Here is a 21,426-nt window from a genome sequence, read left to right on the forward strand (position 1 = left end):
CTATCTGTATCATGATGGTCATTATCATTTGACATTGTGCAAGCAGGTTCTGATTGCTCAAATATAAATCATTTTCCCATTAAATCTGCCATAATTTATATGGTAGAGTAGAAAGGATGCTACAAGGAATCAAAAGCCTTGGGTTTATTCATTTATTCACTCAATAAGTGTTTAGTGAGCTCCTGCTATGTGCCAGGCATTGTTCCAGGCAATATACATACAGTGGCTTGTTTCTTCACTTTACTATCTGTATGTCTTTGTCCAAGACACTTAAGGTTTCTGGGTCTTCGTTATTTTGTGTTTAAAACTATGAGGCTGGAATAGCTATCACTGAGGTTATTCTCAGGACTGAAAATAAAATTATTTTAATACCAACATTCAGCTTGTTAAATGGGAACTCTCAAAGAAACTCAAATAATGCCTAACATCAACTTCTACCTTTAGCTAACACACACACAAAAAAAGGGGGGAGGGGGAGAAATTGACTGATGAAAGTGATTATCAGAGCCTAGTTCCGGCTTCAAAGATCTTCCCTTTCTGCCCAATCACCTATGAACTTCCCTCCATTTGTCTCCCAAACTCCTTCCCAGAGCCCCCTCCTATCATCCCACATTTATTCACTGAGGGAAAACACCCTAAACGTACCCCATTTTCTCTGACCCTGATACTACCAAAGATTATTGTCCCTCTATTTATGAACTTGACATATACATTTAATTATTCTCTTCCTTTTCTGAAGAGAAAACTAAACTGAGTTCTAGAATTTGGTCCCACTCAAACTAAAATTCAGTAGTCAGTAGTTAAGTACTGTAAGTACCCATCTCTGCTCCATCTTCTGCACTAATTGCACATTGCTAATATTTGCATTGTCATGGTAATTATAAGTTTTCTCAGCAAGTATACTCTGTCAAAGATTATAATCTATGCAATATGTAATAAGCACTTTTCCCTTGTTAGTAAACAGCTGACAGTCACATGCAATAATCTGAAACTAACCCAAAAGATAGATTTTTGAGCAGGTTATTATTTTCTGAACGCTTAAAACATCCGTAACAAGAATTCAAATAACAAAAGATTTTAAAAATCTGATTTGTCACCACTCTTCTTTAAAAAATAAAATAAAATTGTGTGGCAATTTCTGCAAGATGAAATCCGAGATTTTCAGTTTGGAATTTAAGGCTCTCCACAATTTAGTGTCAATCCTCCTTCTAAACTGTGGCTCCCATGATAATTTCTGCAGTCAAGCATGCGTTCAAACCAGACTAGTCTATTTGCTGTCATTATGATGCCTTATGATTGTCTTTACTTCAAAGACATATTGGCATACTTTTATCTATTTGGAATGCTTCTCTCCTTCCTGGCTATCTGAACAATTTCTATGCAGTTTATAAGACCTAGGCTGAGTCCTGCCTCCTCCCTAAAATATTTCCCTAGTCACCCTGACACACAATGATCTTTCTCTTCATTGAGATTCTAAGACAAACATCTATTATCTTCACTACTCATTGAATGGTTAAAATATTTTGCCTTAGTTCACTTTATACTTTTTTTATTTCAATAGGTTTTTGGGGAACAGTTGGTGTTACTAGACGGAGTTTTGCTCTTATTGCCCAGGCTGGAGTGCAATGGCACGATCTCGGTTCACTGTAACCTCCGCCTCCCAGGTTCAAGTGATTCTCCTGTCTCAGCCTCTCGAGTAGCTGAGATTACAGGCACCCACCACACCCAGCTAATTTTTGTATTTTTAATAGAGATGGGGTTTCATCATATTGGTCAGGATGGTTTCAAACTCCTGACCTCAGGTGATCTGCCCACCTCGGCCTCCCAATGTGCTGGGATTACAAGCATGAGCCACCACGCCCGGCCGAAACTTTCTTAACTTCAGGCTAAAATACGACTCAAGGACTCACAAGAATTAAATGTACAATACAGACACTCAATAGATACATGTTAAATGAGTGAAATAATATATACTTTATAGCTCTTTTCTGTTGAGGGTCTCTATTGCCTATCTGTGAAATATGCATCCCTCCCTTCTGAATATTGAAGCCCTAAGTCCTTTCTTGTATCTTGAAAATTCCTCAACCTTGGGCATTACTGAGGCATTATTTCTTCTCCATCTATTTTAAGTTCTACCTAAGAATTGAAGTGAACGCTGGTCTTAGCATCTGTCAGTGCCCTTTAGTGGGATGAGAATGCAGGCATAGGTGGAGGGAAAGATGAGTTATTGTCCCATGTATTGTTGGGGTGTGGGTGCAGTGCGAAAGAGAAGTGAGACTTTAACTCCAGGTTGTGGCTGGTTTTCTCATGCACTTGAGTTCAAATGCAATTCATTACTATGAGGATTATTTTCCTTTTGAAAGCCTCCTTTTCTGGTATATATGCGTCCATTTTATTCCTCCTATTAACATTACTTTGACCCTATTTCTTATGAAATAATAACCTTGATCTTATGCTAAGAGTACCTTTGCCTCCCTTTTTCCCTGGAGCACCATACAAAATGTCTTCACATTCGCTTTTTTTTTCTTTTTTTTTTTTTTTTTACAGGATCTCACTTTGTTGCCCAGGCTGGAGCGCAGTGGCATGATCTCAGCTCACTGCAACCTCCGCCTTCCAGTTTCAACAGATTCTTGTGCCTCAGCTTCCCAAGTAGCTGGGATTACACCTGGCTAATTTTTTTATTTTTAGTAGGGACAGATTTTGCCATGTTAGCCAAGCTGGTCTCAAACTCCTGGCCTCAAGTGATATGCCCACCTCGGCCTCCCAAAGTGTTGGGATTACAGGCATGAGACACTGCATCTGGCCACATTAGCTCTAATATGTGGACCATGACCAAGTCAATCCCCAGGTTTCATCCCTGACCATATGTAAAGAGGAGATGAGTAGAAGTAGGCTGGTGAGACGAATTTCACACCATCTTGCTACGAACACAATGGTCAGAGAAGCCCAGAGTAACTGGTATTAAAGCTGAAACCTGAGGATAGGGAGGAAGTTAGCCTGGTGAATAGGAAAATAAAGAGTGAAATTAAGTCCGAATGCAAGAGAAAGCACATTGGGTTCAAGGAAGTCAGCATTAATCTGACTAGAACCTAGAATACCAAGCGATAAATGGAAAACATGAAGTTAGAAGGTTTATGAGGGCCTTGCAAACCATATTAAGTTTATCTTGAGGGCAACAAAAAATCATTATCATTTTAAGCAGCAAAGTGATTAACCAGATTGACAGTTTATGAGGATCACTCAGGCTGCAGTGTGGAGAATGGGTTGGAGAAGGTCACAACGGAAACAAAGAAAACATTAGAAGGCTATTACAGTAGTTCCATAAGAGACAATGATGACCCAGGTAGATAATGGGGTGGGGGGGAGAGAGCAGTGAATATATTCAAGAATTAAAATCAATAGGAGTTGGTAATATATTGAAGGGATGGTGGAGAGAAGGAGATAAAAGATGATATTAGATTTATAGTTGTGGAAACTGAGTGGATAGTGGTGTCATTGCTGAGATGAAAGCACAAAGGAGGCTCACTGTGGTGTAGGGAGATGACGAGTTCAGTTTTACCTACATTGAGTTGGAGGTGCCTCTGAGGCTTCAAAAACTGATATGTTTTTGGCAATTGGTTTCGTGGGTCTGGAATTCAGGTGATAGGTTTGGATTTTATGTGTAAACGGAAAATATCAACATATCAATAGTAATCAAAGTCATAGAGTAGATGAGATTATTCAGGACATATGGGAAGAAAAAGATGGAGAACTGGCCAGGCGCAGTGGCTCATGCCTGTAATCCCAGCACTTTGGGAGGCCGAGGTGGGCAGATCACCTGAGGTCAGGGGTTCGAGACCAGCCTGGCCAACATGGCAAAACCCCGTCTCTGCAAAAAATACAAAAAAAAAAATTAGCCAGGCCTGGTGGCATGTGCCTGTAGTCCTGGCTACTGGGGAGGCTGAGGCAGGAGAATCGATTGAACTCAGGAGGCGGAGGTTGCAGTGAGCTGAGATCACACCACTACACTCAAGCCTCGGCGATAGAAAGAGACTCCATATCAAAAAAAAAAAAAAAAAAAACATGGAGAACTAGTCCAGGACAGACCCTGAGGAACAGCAACATTTTTTAAAATGGCAAAAGTTAAAAACAAAAAAAAACAAAAAAAAAACAAAAAAACAAAAAACCCTAACTAAAAGGAAAATTGAAAGAAGCAGTCAGAGAGGTAGATGGAAAACCAGGTATATATGGTGTCACAAAAGCTAGGAAAGAACATGCTGCAAGAAAGAGGAGGTAATTATCATCAAGTATTTCTGAGAATCCCAGTAAGATAAGTGCTGAAAAGCACCTGATGATTTGGTAACATGGTGGTCAGTGATGGTCAATGGAATGGGTTGAGGAATACAAGGAAAATAAGTAGAAGCATAAGAGATAAATGTTTCAAGAAAACTAACTATGGCCGGGCATGATGGCTCACACCTGTAATCTCAGCACTTTGGGAGGCCGAGGCAGGCAGATCACCTGACAACAAGGATGCCACCTGACAACAACAATTTCCTCCTGCTAAGAAGAATGTCAGCAGTTTGAGACTAGCCTGGCCAACATGGTAAAACCCCATCTTTGCCAAAAATACCAAAAAAATAATTAGCTGGGCATGGTGGCAGGTGCCTGTAATCCCAGCTACTTGGGAGGCTGAGGTAGGAGAATCACTTGAACCCAGGAGGCAGAGGTTGCAGTGAGCCAAGAACATGCCAATGCACTCCAGCCTGGGTAACAGAGAGAGACTCCATCTCAAAAAAAAAAAGAGAGAGAATACTAACTATGAAGGGGAGGAGAAATATCAAGTGGGGTTGTGTGCACAAGGCAGGATTTAGCAAAATGAGCGAGATTTGAGTGTGTGTAAATGTTAACGGGAAAGAACCAATAAAGAGAGACTGAAGTATAGAAAAGTGAGGGAATGATCAACATAGCAAGTTTCTTGAGAAGGCAGGAGAAGATAGCATCCAGGGAGACCGATTACACTTAGATGAACACTTTTCTGATGTAACAGAAATAAAACATGAATACAAATAAATGTCAGCAAGTTTGTGATTCCATGAAAGTTTAGGAATTTTTATTTGTTGATTTTTCTTTTCTTTTGTTAATTTTTTATTTTTATTTTTGAGACGGAGTCTTGCTCTGTCACCCAGGCTGGAGTGCAATGGGTCAGTCTCAGGTCACTGCAAGCTCCGACTCCCGGGTTCACGCCATTCCCCTTCCTCAGCCTCCCGAGTAGCTGGGACTACAGGCACCCGCCACTAAGCCTGGCTAATTTTTTGTATTTTAAGTAGAGACGGGGTTTCACCGTGTTAGCCAGGATGATCTCAATCTCCTGACCTCGTGATCTACCCGCCTCAGCCTCCCAAAGTGCTAGGATTGCAGGCGTGAGCCACCACGCCCGGCCTCTTTTGTTAATTTTTTATGTCAATAGCTTTAGGGATACAAGTGGTTTTTTGTTACAGGGATGAATTATATGGTGGTAAAGTCTAGGATTTTAATGCACCAGCCACCTGAGTAGTATATGTTATACCCAGCAGGTAGTTTTTCATTCCCAACCCTCCTTACTTCCTCCCCACTTCTGAGTTTCCAGTGTCCATTATACTACTCTGTATGCTTTTGTGTACCCATAGATTAGCTCCCACTCATGAGTGGGAACACGTGGCATTTGGTTTTCAAATCCTGAGTTAACTCACCCAGAATAATGTCCTCTAGTTCCATCCAAGTTGCTGCAAAAGACATTATTTCATTCTTCTTTATGGCTGAGTAGTATTCCATGGTATGATTTTTATTTTCTTTCTAAAAGAGACAAGACCACCTTTTAAAAGTGAGAAGGAATAGGAAGGAGTCAAATAATTGAAGAGAGTAGAGGTAGTTTAAAATAACTGTTGTAGAACACAGAAAACTAACCATAGAAGCTGTATGATCACCAAAAAGTGCTGAGTTTCCATTTGAAGTTAGAAATTATGAATTTGTCATGGCACCAATGTATTCAGCTGTGGGACTTTTCTCCAGCCATGCTCAGTCGCTAAGATGCAGAAAACAAATTGGGACCCAACCAGGGCTGAGATTTTTCCTGGCAAGTGTGACTGAAAGATAAACAGGGAACGGGAACTGAGGATACCAGCAAGAAATGGGTTTGTTGAAGTAATGGACCATGAAATCTGTATCAGTCAGGGTTCTCTAGAGAAACAGAATCTATTTTATATAAAGAGTGTGCATATATAAAAAGAGCTGTATTTTAAGGAATTTGTTCAACCAACAACAAAGGTTGGCAAGTCCAAAATCTACAGGGTAGGCTGGCAAAGACTGAGGGAAGAGCCAATACTGCAGTTCAAGCCCAATAGTGATCTGCTCACAAAATTTCCTCCTGCTAACAAGATAAATGTGTGGACTGTGGGTTCCAAAGAGACAGAAAATGCAATGTATTGAGAAACAGCGAATGGGAGAGCTTTAAGGAGAGGAGGCAGTGGAAAACAATTGTGAAAACCAAAGGTATTATTCCAGTCGCTAGACGGTCTGCTCAGCATCTCTGGACAGCTGACAGTGAAAGGCTTTCCCAGACAAAGCCAGTCTCCAAAGACTAGAATATGTACTCACTTCTTCAAATGCATAGACCACCACATAGACATAAGGATCAAGAACATTCAAGGAAACATGATATCACCAAAGGGACAAAATAAAGCCCCAGTCACTGATCCTAAAGAAATGAAGATGTATGAACTGCCTGACAAAGAATTCAGAATAATTTTTAAGGAAGCTTGGTGAACTTCAAGAAAGTACAGTGAAACAAATGAAATGAGAAAAGCAATAAACGACCAAAACAAGAAATCTAACAGACAGACTGGCATTATAAACTTATTATTACAGAGGTGGAGGTGATTCCAAGTAATGATAAGTTCCAGGGTAACATGTAACAAAATAATACTTCTTTACAAAATAGTTAGACCAATATTTTTCCCTACCATTTTTTCTAGAAGTTTAAAATACTGATTGGCCCACTAAATATATCTGTAGCCAGTGTAGAGTAGAACAGATTCATGAGCTTTTAGAGCTTGCAGGGAACTTGTTATTAACTGAATGCTTATATCCCTTCAAAACTCATCCCTAACCCCCAGTGTGAAAGTATTAGGAGATGTGGCCTTTGGGGGGTGATTAAGTTATGAGTGTGGAGCCCTCATAAATAGAACTTATGCAGTCATAATAGGGATCCCAGAGAGCTCTTCTACCATGTGAGGATACAGGGAGAAGTGGTCATCTGTGAACCAGGAAGCATATCAGTTCATAGGTGGACATCTATGAACCAGAATTTAACCATGCTTGCACCCTGATCTCAGATTTCCAGTTGCCAGAACTGTGAGAAATAAATTTCTGTTATTTGTAAGCCACCCAGTCTTTGGTACTTTGTTATAGCAGCCTGGGCTGACTAAGCAAGGCTTCTGGTTATTAACAGGGAGGTAACATTGTATAAAAGAAAGAATTCAGTTGTTAGAGTCATGAAAACCCAGTCAGTTTACACAGTATCTTTAAGCTTCAATTTCCTTATAATAATCCATAATTATCAGGATTATGAAGAGTAGAAATAATGTATGCAAAATATAAGGTAAGTAGTCAATAAATGAGATTACTATTATCTAGCCCATCCACTTCAGTTTTCATGAGGATACTAAATCTACAGAAGTAAAGACTCAAATTTATAGAACTAGAGATAGGAATAAGTCTAGTTCTTTTAATTCTGGTATCTTTCATTTTAGTACATTTCTCTCAATCTTCTTTCACTAAACAAATATTTATTGAGGACTTAATATGGGCTGGTGATATAACTGTGATCAAGATACACATAGTCCCAGCCTTCCCATGGTTGTTAATTCAGCAGAATGCACTATAAACCAAACATTTTTGCTAAATGTTTTACATATGTTACTTCATGTAATTAACATTACAGTTCTGGAATTCTGGACAATGTTATCCCCCTTCCCCATTTCTGAATAAGGAAATCAAACTCAGAATAGTTTAGAAACTTGTTTAAGATTAATCACTGAAGTTCAGAGGTAGATCCATAAGGACTTCCTCATTTGTTTATTCAACAGTTATCTCTTGGTCACCTAACAGCCATTGAAAGAATTCCTGTAATATGGACGTAAATACACTGTACATGTTGATTATACAAGGGCCTCAATATGCTATTAAGTGTTTGCACAACTCATGAAAACATCTTTTCTGCTTAAACATAAAATGATATGGTAGCTAGAACAAACATCAACCATTTCATTTTCAAAACTGTGCTTGTTAAAAAGGGCCTTTTAAGAAGGGATAATTTGGAGGAGACTATGGTTCTTTAAAAGTTTGATTACAATGTGCACAAAGATTTAACTACAAGATATTCATCATACCATGACTCATAATAGTGAAAAACTGGAAACAAGATATCAAAAAAAGGATGGTGACATATTCTGTAGTATATTCATGGAATGAACTGCTATGTACATATCAAAACATGTAAAAGGATACTTAATGTACTAAAAATCTGTTCATCTTATAAAACAAAGAAAATTACAAACTGGTATGAACAGGATGATTTCAGTTTTATAGTAGCAATTTGAGAGAAAATGAGAAAAATATATACATACAAAATGTAAACACTGGTGATATATGGATGATAAGTGGTAGAGGTGGGTTTTGAACTGAGATTGTCTAATTCTAACTCAAGTGGCTTTTTTCCTCATTATATTTCTTGTAGAAAAGCTAATTATCACAAATAATCTATAATTCAGTCTCTCCCTCCAGGTATTTAAAATGCATTTGGGAAGATAAGGTTTGCACACATAAAATGATTATTAAGTAAGAATAGTTGATAAATGTTAATTTCTTCTCTGTATATTATGTAATAGGTATTCATAAAATCAAAAAATTATTATATTAAACTAATTCAGAATATAAATGATAACATATCAAATGGTATAGAAAAGCTTACCATAAAAATGAATAAATAAATAAGTGTCCTGCTTCACATTTCTTCAACCCCAGTCCCATTCCCCAGAGGAAAAGTTCTCTTTCAATGTTTTGTGTTTATTCTTCTGGCAGCAACCTCTAAGAGTAAAAATTACCAATTTTAAATGATATCTCCAGTATGGCAGGCAAGGATTTAAATCACTTATACACTACCTTGCTTCTCTTTATCTCAATGTTTGATGTTTTTATTTTTTCAATTTTGTTACTTATCTAATTCTAAATAATATACTTATTTTGCTTTTTCCAACAATTTTTGACAGTATCACTTACATTTTTACATTTCTAATACAAGCAAATATGCCATATTTTTTCCATGGATAGATGCTAATACCTGGTGATATGGTTTGGCTGTGTCCCCACCCAAATCTCATCTTGAATTGTAGCTCTCATAATCTCCATGTATTGTGGGAGGGACCTGGTGAGAGGTAATTGAATCATGGGAGTGGATTTTCCTATGCTGTTCTCATGATAGTGAATAAGTCTCATGATATGTGACACTTTTGTAAATGGCAGTTGCCCTGCACATATGCTTTTCCTGCCTCCATGTAAAATGTGCCTTAGATCCTCCTTTGCCTTCCGCCATGATTGTGAGGCCTCCCTAGCCATGTGAAACTGTAGTCCATTAAACCTCTTTTTTTTTCATAAATTACCCAGTCTTAGGTATTTCTTTATAGCAGTATGAAAACAGACTAATACACTAGGTAACCAATAAATATCTATATTGTGATATTGAGCACATAGGCATAAAAGTAAGAAGCCTGAGAGCAAAAACTGGGTTTACCACTTGCTAACTTTATAGCCATGAGCAAGATAATTGACCATTCTTTTCCTCATCCTTGGTGTTCTAAAATGTCCAAGGATAAATCTAGTGAAAATCTTGTGGAGTCTCTAAGAAATATTCACCAATTCTTTGATAAATGTATTTCCTTTTTTTTTTCCCATTTTATCTTTCCAAGTTTCTTATTACTTGAAAGTGGGATCTCTTAAGTTAATTATATATGTTTCTTCTTTTCTCCCACCTCTTACATTTCTTTCTCTTTTTGTTGTACATTCTAAACTGTATTGTCCAATAAGGTAGTCACTAGCCACATGTGGCTGCTTATATTTAACTTTTAATTAATAAATATTAACTAATATTAAAAATTTAGTTCCTCAGTCACACTAGTATCATTTCAAGTGCTTCGTAGCCATATATAGCTAGTGGCTACCATACTGGAAAGTGCAAATATATAAAGTTCTATTGGATAACACTATTGCAAAAGATTTTGTCAACTTTGTTTTTTTTTATTGTAGAAGTTACTTTGAATCTAAAAATTTTTTTTGTTCTCCAGTTGCCTCTTTTGCCTTTTGGTCTTGTCTCATTTTAAACTCTTTGGAATACATTAATTAGAATTGTTTTTATTTGTTTTTAAATTGATAAACCAAAGTTGTACAAAAAAGTATTGTACTTGGATGATGGACACCCTAAATACCCTAACTTGATCACTATATGAATTTTGTTATATGCATGTAACAAAATTTCACATGTACCCCATAAATCTGTACAAATGTTTTACAAAGAAGAAAAGAACTGTTTAAATGAAAATAATAAGAAAAGTTGCATATATTTATGATGTACAGTGTAATGTTTTTGTTTTGATACATGTATAGATTGTGAAATGATTAAATCAAGCTAATTAACACATCCATCACCTCACATGCTTATCTCATTTAAAATCTACTCTCTATGCAATATTCAAGTATACAATACATTATTATTAACTATAGTCATCATACTGTAAAATAGATCTCCAGACATAATTCTCCTGTCTAACAGAAACTTTGTATCTTTTGGCCAACATCTCCTTATTTGCCCTTTCCACACAGTCCCTGGTCACCACCATTTTACTCTCTGCATCTATGAGTTCAACTTATGAGATATGCAGTATTTATCTTTCTGTGCCTAGGTTATTTCACCAGGCATAATGTCCTTTAAGTTCATCAGTATTGTCATAAATGACAGTATTTCCTTCCTTTTAAAGGCTGAATAGTTATTCTATTGTGTGTGTGTGTGTGTGTGTATATATATATATATATATATATATATATATATATATATATCTCACATTTTCTTTATCTATTCATGCACTGATGGACACTTAGGTTGAGTCCATATCTTGGCTATTGTGAATAGTGTGCCACAGCGAACATGGGAGTGTGGATATCTCTTTGACATACTTATTACATTTCCTTAGGATATATAGCCAGAAGTAGAATGCTAGGGGTTAATATACAAAATATATAAGGAACTCAAATAACTCAATAGCAAGTAAACAATCCAATTTAAAAATGGGCAAAGGACCTGAATAGACATTTCTCAAAAGAAGATATACAAATAGCTAACAGGTTATTTGAAAAAAATGCTCAACATCACTAATCAGATAATTGCAAATTAAAACCACAATAAGATATCACCTCACACCTTTTTAAATGGCTAGTATCAAAAAGACAAAAGACAACAAGTTTTGGCAAGGGCATGAAGAAAAGGGAACCCTCATACACGTTGGTAAAAATGTAAAGTGGTACCATCATTGTGGAAAACAGTATGGAAGCTCCTCAAAGAATTAAAAATATTAATTAGAGTTTTTTAATTTTTCTTTTGTTATCTGAATTACTTCTATTTCCTCTAGGGTCAGTTTTCTTAAGCATAATATTGTTCTTTCTCTTTCCAGCTGTTGACTTATTCATATGCTTAAATAGTCTTAGTTGCCCATTTATATCAATAAAAAGATCTGGTTTTTCCTGATTTGCATAAATAGGACCATTTTTACACTTAGTGGGAATTTTGTGGCAGGTTTGGGGAAAAAGTCTTTCAATTTGCAAGTAAGTGGCTATCAGGCTGCAAACTTCCCCTACCTCTAAATGTTATCATAAAGCAGGTTTTCCTGTAGCAACAATATTAATACTAGATGTCTTTCAGACAGTCTATTAGTTGGTCAACAAATACTGACAGAGCACCTACCACAGTCCAGGTACTCTCCTAACTTCTGAAGATAAAGTGGAAAATAAAGCACAGAGAGTCCTGCCCTCAAGGAACTTACATTTAGTATTTGTAAGAAGTTTGTCCAATTTCTTTAGGAAAGAGTCATGTGGAATTTTGCTAGAGAGATTAGAAAGTAGATGCCCATATATCTATGCTCTACACTATAAAGTGGAAGAGGGAGATGGGAATGACCACTAAGACAGAATCCCTTATACAAACCTTCAACTACTGTGCCTGTTTACAGCCCCACTTCTCATTCATACTTCCATCATACCTGCTAATTCTGAGTCCAGTGCTTTTCCAGGTTCAGATTTGCCTTCACCTCTGCCATGCCCTCATAATACATTCTGGGATGAGGCTTTCTCCACTTATTTCAGTCATGAACATTCTACCATCCACTTTCCATTTTCCATAAATTTATTGAAATCTCTTACTCAGTTATGATTCTCCTTTATTTCTGTTCATAATTTCGGTTTATTTTTTTCTTTTTGTATATTGATCCTTTTAGAAGATTTAGGGACTTTAGAATATACATTTTTTAGTTCATCATCATCTTGAACAAACTTCTGTTACTTCTATAAGTAAAAAAGATAATGAAAATATAAGTATAAGCTGCAGCCCTCTTTTTTTGCTTGCCAAATTTTCCAGTATTATAATCATTAAAAATTGTTTTATTAGCCATTTCTTTTCAAAGTAGCCATCATAGGTTTTATCTAAAGCCCTCATTCAAGACTTCAGTTGTGACCTTTGAAGAATAATTGGCTCTTAAAGATAGTTCTATATTAATCAACATATTTTTGTTGTGTTCTTCTCCCTCAGCCTCTGATCCCGCCTCGCCACTTCCTTTCTATACTATCCCCATATAAAATTAGACAGGGCTGTTAGAGGGATCTGTTTTGAAGGAGAAGAAAGGGCAAACAAGATCTTCTCTTTGGTAATTGTTGAGTTGTTTGTGGCTTTTTGTACAGCAATCCAAATACTTTTTTTTAAGCACTGGACAGAAAGCAATCTCTTTCCTCCTGTGGCCATCCCTCTTAGTTACCATGCACCCAGAGTATGGGTATTAATTAAATGGTCTTGAGTAAGGACTAAAAAAGCAGGAATGCCTATAAAACAGTTACAGAGCCACTGTTTAGAGGCAAGGCAAGATCCAACTCTAACTTCCTAAATAGAAACTATAACATAAAACCATAGACATTTAAAATTGAAAGAGCTCTATACCCTTCACAGTAAGCCACTCCTGTCTTACGTCTTCCCATGGCAAGACTTCTCCCAAAACCTAGCCAACAGATCATGATTCAGCCTCTGTAGGAACACTTTATTGCTCTAGTAGTGGCCCAAGTCATTGTCAGACAACTCTGCTCCCTAGAAAGTTCTTAAGAGATAGAGTCTGCTTTTCAGAAAGTTTTAAGCATTGATTCCAGCTGTATTACCTGGCATTACACAAATAAGAAACTCAAGGTAATGAAAAAAACTATGGGTTCCGAGACATACTTTCTTGAGACATTTCATTTCTGAATCCTGGATCTGCCATTACCTAGTAAAGGTACACGTCCGTAGGTAAACTGCTTAACAGCTAAAAGCCTTAACTTTCTTATCTGTTAAAAGAGGATAATAACTACCTAAAAGGGTTGTGAGGATTAAGATAGCCCATGTAAAGCTCCTGACATGTCATAAGTGTTCAATAAACATTAATTCTTTTCTCTTCCACACCCATAAAAATCCTTCAAGTGTTTGAAGACAGTTATTATGTCTCCCATAAGTGTTTCTTTCCAATCCAGCCTTGAATATACCCAGTTCTTCATGAGACTGGCCCATGAGCTCCAGGGCAGGAAGATATAACTTACTCAACTCTAAACACTTCAGTTCCTGGCATAGTGTTGAGAAATAGTTGGTACTCAGGGGATATTAACCAATCAGAACTAAGATGACCTTCACATGCCAATTCCAATTCCCCGAAGTCTTCTCCCTTTGGTGGGATGCTGAGAAATTGTTTATAGGTGTAAATTATCAGTATGGATGTTTTTCTCCAAAATTTAGTTCCCTTGTATGTTCCTTGATAATCAGGAAATTCAGAATAAGGTTTTTGCTCAATAGTAATGCTTCCCTTAGCTTCAGCTTTCTCATATAATTACCCCCATTCCCACCCCATCTTTAACTTGGTCTGTGTCTTTTATATTTGTTTGCATTGATCTGTCTATTTCTTTCATCCCTGACAGGGAGGCAAGGGTGTTTTAAAACATACTCTATTTTTAAAAAATATTTAAGAAAACCATTGAATCTAATTCTTATTTTTATTAAATATTCTCTACCAAGAAGGATGCAGATTAGGAGACAAAATGTTTGCCAGTTCAGCATCTCAGACTTACTTCTGTTCTCAGCTTGATGATTTCAACATCTCCCTTTCCCCTTTACAGGGAGAACACAGTAATGTAGATTATTGGTTCCAAGTTCCTTGGATAGTAAAAGTGTCTTTAAAAAGCAAATATCAATCACATTTTTAAAATAGCACATCTTAGGTAAGCAAGGTTTTGCACATCAAGCAAGAGATTTTTTTTTTCTAACTCTGCCTCTGGGCAAGGAGAGCAGAGCATTGAAACCTCTGAATCAACTGTTGTCTCCACTTTTGTCACATGGCTAAATGGGGGCCTTTATTTTTAAACACATGATTGACACCCCTCTCTCAGGGTTGGGTCAAATACAGGCCATCCTGCAGGCAGACAGAGGAATCAGATGACTTATGAGGTCCCTGCCAGCACTATGATTTGTCAGACAGAAATATAATTATGTCCTTAGGTTAAAAAATGGGGGAGGGAAGCCAACACTACCTTGAAGAGCCTTCAAAACTATAATCTGCAAAAGTCAGTTAATGATTCAAGAAATCCCTTCCCCTTTCTTTTGATGCATCTGAAGCTAAGATTTAATTGAAACTGCCTAAAGAAGGAAATAAAATTAAGACAACTGACAACAGAGGAGGGGAGACTGAATTTGGTGGTGATGTCAGGTCATCAGACCCAGAGGGTGTCTCCTTCTTAACTGTGCAATTAGGACCTCAATAAAAGGTTCCAGCTACTGCTGTCAGATCACAGCCCGCTGCCCCACGTTCTACCTGCTCTTGTTTGTGAACTAGGTAAGTCCATCTGCTTGAGCGTACTTGGGATTTCATCTGCTGTTTTGCTTATATGTGAGATTGCAAGAGGATTTCAGAGGAAACACACTTTAAGTCTATGTCAACCCTTATTAATAATAATAAACTGGGAGTGCCAGCCACCTAAATGCATTCCTTGCTTATGGAACTTCTTTGATCATTTTCTTTTTCAAAAAAAATATAAATTGTTTGGACATCATAGGCATGAATATTATTCAACAAGGCACAGGATCAGATCTCTATTGCAATGAAAATGTAGAAGCATTTAAAGGATGGGAAATGAAGGGGTTGGGACATGGAATCATGTCTTCTTGGTTAAAGCATGTTGTTACCACCTGCAAACATAGGGGTTAATTTTCTTGGTGTGACTTCTCTTTCCACTAGAAACTTTACTAACTTTAAAGGTTATACCCTCCTAACCAGAGGAGGCTAGACTGAGCCAAAGAGAGAGGAAAGCAGATAGACACTCTTGGATGAGGCTGGAAGAATGGGTCCAACTCTATTGGCTTCATTTCTGCATTTCAATCCTTATGCTTGAGTTCCCTTATCACCTTCCTTTTGCAATGAAGCTTTCTCTGAGCACATGAATGTTGCTGTTTACTGAAGGTTGGGGTGAATTGTCTCTTATAATACCTACCTATGCTGGATCTGATCTCACCACAATGTCTGGTACAAAACTAAATCACCCCTGGAGTTCAGATATAATATTTTAAGATACAGAATAGAGCAGGGGTTGCAGTGGAGATGGGGGAGGAACAAAAAGGATGATTTTGGTATCTCCTCCCTGAAGGACCCATCCTGGAAAATTAGCTTTGTTTATTCTTTCTCACAGCCTCTCCTGAGTTTGTAAAGATGCCTCGGCTCCTGAGAGATGTCCTCTGTGTAATTGAGACATTCCACAAATATGCCAGTGAGGACAGTAACGGGGCCACACTGACTGGCAGAGAGCTGAAACAACTCCTCCAGGGCGAGTTTGGGGACTTTTTTCAGGTGAGCTGCTCACAGAGCTGTGGAAATTCTTTCCCACTCACCCTTTCTTTATAATCCAAGCAAGATAAGCATATGCGATCCCCAACCATTTTACATCTAGCTAACAGTTCTCAGCACTCACTGTCTCTTGAACAACTATTTTCAGTCTCAATTCCCTACTCTGTTCAATTGCTTAGAGAAAAAAGAGGTTTTCATTACTGGGATTATTGCTTCTGCAAAGCCGACTTCTGAAAGGAGTCACAAACCATTAGGCATCAAAATGCAACTCACAAGTGTTGTAAATGCTCTTTCCCGGGCATAGCCCTCTGATGAAAAATGGCATGCAGAATCAATAAATTCTTGCTATTCTGGGAAAGTTAACCAGTTACTGAGGAATGGGGTCAGAAAAACAGGATTCTTGGGAGACTCATAGGACACTGGACCGCATACAGATAAGCTGACTTCTCACTGTGTTTTTCATGCAGCCATGTGTCCTTCATGCTGTGGAAAAAAATTCGAATCTTCTGAATATTGACAATAATGGCATCATCAGTTTTGATGAATTTGTTCTTGCAATCTTCAACTTGTTGAACCTCTGTTATCTTGACATACAATTGTTACTAAGTTCAGAACTAAGACAGGTGACTAAACCAGAGAAGGAGAAGCCAGATGATGTGGATCTTCAGGCAACCACCGGAGATGGTCAGTGGACAGCGGGAACTTCCCCAACTCAAGAAGAGAGGATGCTTCCTTCAGGAATGGCATCATTATCTCAGCTCATCCCTGAAGAAAGTGGAGCAGTTGGAAACAACAGAGTGGACCCATGGAGAGAAGCCAAGACTCACAACTTTCCAGGAGAAGCATCTGAATACAATGACCCTAAGAACCAACACCTGGAAGGAGATGAACAGATTCAGGAAGTGGCCCAAGATGTACAAACAACAGAAGACAATGAAGGCCAACTTAAGGCAAATAAGCCAATGGCAAGATCAAAACAGACCAGTAGTCCCACAAAGAGGAAGGGACAAGATAAGAAGATCTCCCAGGAGGGAGACGAACCAGTCAGAGAGCAAAGTGTCTCCAAGATAAGAGACCATTTTGGAGAACAAGAAGGAAACTTGGAACCCCAAAATTCACCACCAGAAGAAGAAACACAAAGACCATCTGAAGATCAGGAAGTTAGAACAGAAAAGGAGAAATACTCTAATACACAAGAACCACCCCTGCAAGGAGAAGATGAACCCAGTTCAGAGCGTGCTGACCTGCCAGAACAAGCTGCTGCCAGGACACTATCTCAGACACAGAAATCAACTGATCCCGAGGATGTCTGTAGAACATTTGACACTCAAGATCCAGGAAAGGATGCTGACCAGACACCAGCTGAGACAACGAATTCGGGTGAACCTGAGGATTATGGCAGAACATCTGAGACCCAAGAAAAAGAAAGTGAAACAAAGGACCTGCCAGTCCAAGGTGGTAGCAGAAATGGTTCAGAAACACCTGACATGAGAGATGAAAGGAAAGAGAGGAGAGGCCCTGAGACCCATGAAACAGCAGGGCAGAAAGAACGTGACAGAAAAACTCAGCCACTAGTCCTGGAAACCCAAACACAGGATGGGCAGTATCAGGAATTCCAAGGATTATCAAAATCAAAAGATGCTAAAAAGGATTCTGAGACACAATATCTAAGCTCAGAAGGAGGAGATCAGACTCACCCTGAACTTGAAGGAACGGCAGTCTCAGGAGGAGAGGCAGAACACACAAAAGAAGGCACAACAGAAGCATTTGTGAACAGAAAAAACGCACCTGCAGCAGCAAGGACACTGGGGGCAAGAGAAAGCACACAAGACTTAGCACCACTTGAGAAGCAGTCTGCAGGAGAAAATAGTAGGGCCACCAAGACTCATGACAAACCAGTTGAGGAGGAGGATGGTTACCAGGGGGAGGACTCTGAGTCACCATTCACACAGAATGATGAGGGGTCTTCTGAAACTCCCAGTAGCCTGGCTTCAGGGGAAGATAACAGCAGCTCAGAGACAGGTGAACTGTCTATGCAAGGGGACTCCAAGAGTCAAGGGGACCCACATGGAGGGTCTGTGCAAGGAGGTCACAATAATAACCCAGATACCCAGAGGCAGGGAACACCTGGTGAGAAAAACAGAGCTCAGGAGGCAGTGGTGCCGGCAGTCAGAGGAGAGGATGTACAGCTCACAGACGACCAGGAACAGCCTTCCAGAGGAGAACACAAGTATCAAGGCCCAGGGACCAAAGGCCCAGGTGCAGCTGTGGAGCCCAGTGGACACCCAGAAGCACAGGAATCCACAGCAGGAGATAAAAACAGAAAGTCCCTGGAAATAGAGATCACAGGTGCCCTGGATGAAGACTTCACTGACCAGCTTTCCCTAATGCAGCTCCCTGGAAAGGAAGATAGCAGAAATGAATTAAAGGTCCAAGGCCCAAGTAGCAAAGAAGAGAAAGGTAGAGCAACAGAGGCCCAGAATACTATGTTAAAAAGTCTGGATAAGGACAATTCAGCCTCCCACAAGATACAACTTGAAACAAAGGAAACTGTAACATCTGAGGAGGAAGATGAAAGTCCCCAAGAGCTGGCAGGAGAAGGTGGTGACCAAAAAAGTCCAGCCAAGAAAGAGGACAATTCTTCAGTCCCCTGGCCAAGTCTTGAAAAGCAGGTGCAGAGAGACCAAGAGCCCTGTTCTGTGGAGAGGGGTGCCATCCATTCCAGTCCACTATACCAGTACCTACAGGAGAAGATACTGCAGCAAACAAACATAACCCAAGAGGACCATCAAAAGCAAGTTCAGATAGCCCAGGCATCAGGCCCAGAGCTTTGTAGTGTATCCCTCACCAGTGAGACCTCAGATTTTTCTGTCTTTTTCAACTACAGCCAAGCATCACAACCATATACCAGGGGACTTCCATTTGATGAGAGTCCTGCTGGTGCACCATCTCCCCAGGCCTTGGAAGATAAGCAGGATTACCCTCAGAGAGAGAGGCTGGTACCACAAAGGGAGGCAAGCACCACAAAGCAATGAATCATTATCATCTCAACATGCACCCAATTTCTCTCCCAATCACCCTCACTATTCATGTGTACACATTCAGATGCAGATTAACAATATTTTAAATTTTCTTCCTAAATTTCTACAAGAGCAAATAATAAAGTATTCAGCAGTGGGAGCCACCACTAAAGAAACATCTGAACAAATACAGTCAGTAAAACTCCTACCAAACGATGCTACTTCCAAGTGTCAAAATGGACTTTGTCATGAGACAATTTACCTCAATGTACCTGTCATTAAAAATAGAAAAATTCCTTCCATATCTTTAGCAGGTCCCAGTTTTTCCAACTGATTCATTGAATTTAAAATGGAGCAGTAGGAAATTATGAGACTCTGCAATGCTATCTCATAATCATAAAATATTAATTCATAGATACAGATTACTCTGCTTCATGACATTTCCTAGAAGTATTTCAATTCATCCTAAAATTTTATCCTTCAAAATAATTTTAGACAACACCATAACTTATGATTTTGTAGCACTTGATTAAAGTAAATTTATGATTCTTTGCTCATGTTCAGGTGCAGCTGAATCTATTACCATGGATTCATTCATTCAACTACTCATCCAACAAATTTTTATTAAATCCCACTCCTTATGCAAACTTATCATAGCTTTTGGCTCAAATAAACAATCAGAATAATTATGAGAGAGAACACAAATCTAAAGTATGTTTGATTTTATAAGAAGCTCTTGTAACCAACCATCCAGTGAGTCTACTAAGTGTTTACCTATATGGTTTGATGAGGGCATTAAATTAAAATTGATAATTAAACAACCTGATGATCAATTTCTTTTGTTGGTTCATTTTTTTTCCCCTTCATTCTCCATCTTGCCTTGGAGACACTGATCAAAAACAAAAACAATCTTATTTATTTGTGTTTTTTCAAAATACTATAATTAAAGTATGATGCTCTTCCAGCTTAGTCATAACCCAAGAAAGGAACAAAATTGTTATCATACAGTGTTTCCTGAAGCCGAAAAGCAGTCCAATACTCCATCTCCCATTGCATTCTGCCTTCTAGGTTCAGTATTCTTACACTTCAACCTTCACATTTTCCAGAGCCCAAAATCCAAGTATATACCCTCCCCCTCCAATATTTTCAGCTCTTTTCATTCTACACTCAAACATGAATTATATCCCTACCTGAAAATAATATTATTTTAAATGAGCAAGAGACATGAGACAATTCATAAAAAAGAAAAATATATATATTTTTTATTTTAGCTTGTCTATGCTCTAGTATATATACACACAAATACACATATACACTGTACTAGAGCATAGACTTACTAAAGAAAAAAATTATATATATAATTTTTTAGCTTATAAAATTATATATATAATTTTTAGTTTATAAAATTATATACATAATTTTTAGTTTATAATACTATATATAACTTTTTAGTTTATAAAACTATGTATATTTTTTAGTTTATGAAACTATATAATTTTTTAGTTTATAAAACTATACATAATTTTTTAGTTTATAAAATTATATATTTTCAGTTTATAAAATATAATTTTTATTTATATATAATTATATATAATTTTAGTATAAATATATATATACATACTAGAGCATAAACTCATCATCCCTTTTGGCAAGCAATGTGGCAATAGGTATCTGAGTCCATAAAAATGAAAAACTTCCTTATTAATAAATTCACAAAAGAAGCTATACAGATAGCCAATAAACATTTGAAATCCTCACTAGAATTGAAGAAAATGTGAATGACAAAACAGCTCCAGTGGCAATGGTGCTGGCAGTCAGAGGAAAGGATACACAACTCAGAGAAACAAGAACAGTCAAAAAGCAGAAACATTTACCTATATGGTTTGCTGAGGGCATTAAATAAATGGGCAGTAATCCCAGCAGTTTGGGAAGCCAAGGCAGGAGGATCACTTGAGCTCAGGAGTTTGAGACTAGCCTGGACAACATAGTGAGATCTAATCTCTACTAAAACAGAAAAAGAAATCAAAATTTTCTGTACAATAAGCATATTTTATTTTCTTAACTGAAAAAATTAAAAACTTAATAGCAATAATTTTTAAACATTCTCTTAGTATTCTAGCAATCAGCCCTAATAGAATGGTGGGCAGAAAGAATAACAGTTAGCTGAATATATATATATGTTTTTGCCATCATCCTTCAAGAAGTATTCCTTTGAAGGTGAT

General features: G+C 37.9%; 1 protein-coding gene across 1 annotated transcript; it reads left to right on the plus strand.

Annotated features, from left to right (window-relative positions):
• The first annotated feature begins 15,134 nt into the window (after positions 1–15,134).
• On the plus strand, positions 15,135–20,037 carry TCHHL1 (trichohyalin like 1). Its single transcript, XM_015151130.3, has 3 exons — positions 15,135–15,179; positions 16,030–16,187; positions 16,652–20,037. The coding sequence occupies exons 2-3, from the start codon at positions 16,050–16,052 to the stop codon at positions 19,217–19,219; spliced, it is 2,706 nt and encodes a 901-aa protein (XP_015006616.1). The 5' UTR covers positions 15,135–15,179; positions 16,030–16,049; the 3' UTR covers positions 19,220–20,037.
• Positions 20,038–21,426: the final 1,389 nt, after the last annotated feature.

The sequence above is a fragment of the Macaca mulatta genome, chromosome 1, assembly GCF_049350105.2.
Source record: "Macaca mulatta isolate MMU2019108-1 chromosome 1, T2T-MMU8v2.0, whole genome shotgun sequence".
Taxonomy (NCBI): Eukaryota; Metazoa; Chordata; class Mammalia; order Primates; family Cercopithecidae; genus Macaca; species Macaca mulatta.

Excerpts from the sequence above, each read along its gene's own strand:
- TCHHL1 (XM_015151130.3), top strand. The coding sequence starts at position 16,050 with ATGCCTCGGCTCCTGAGAGATGTCCTCTGTGTAATTGAGACATTCCAC. Across the intron at positions 16,188-16,651 it reads AGTTTGGGGACTTTTTTCAG|CCATGTGTCCTTCATGCTGT; the intron begins GTGAGCTGCTCA and ends TTTTTCATGCAG.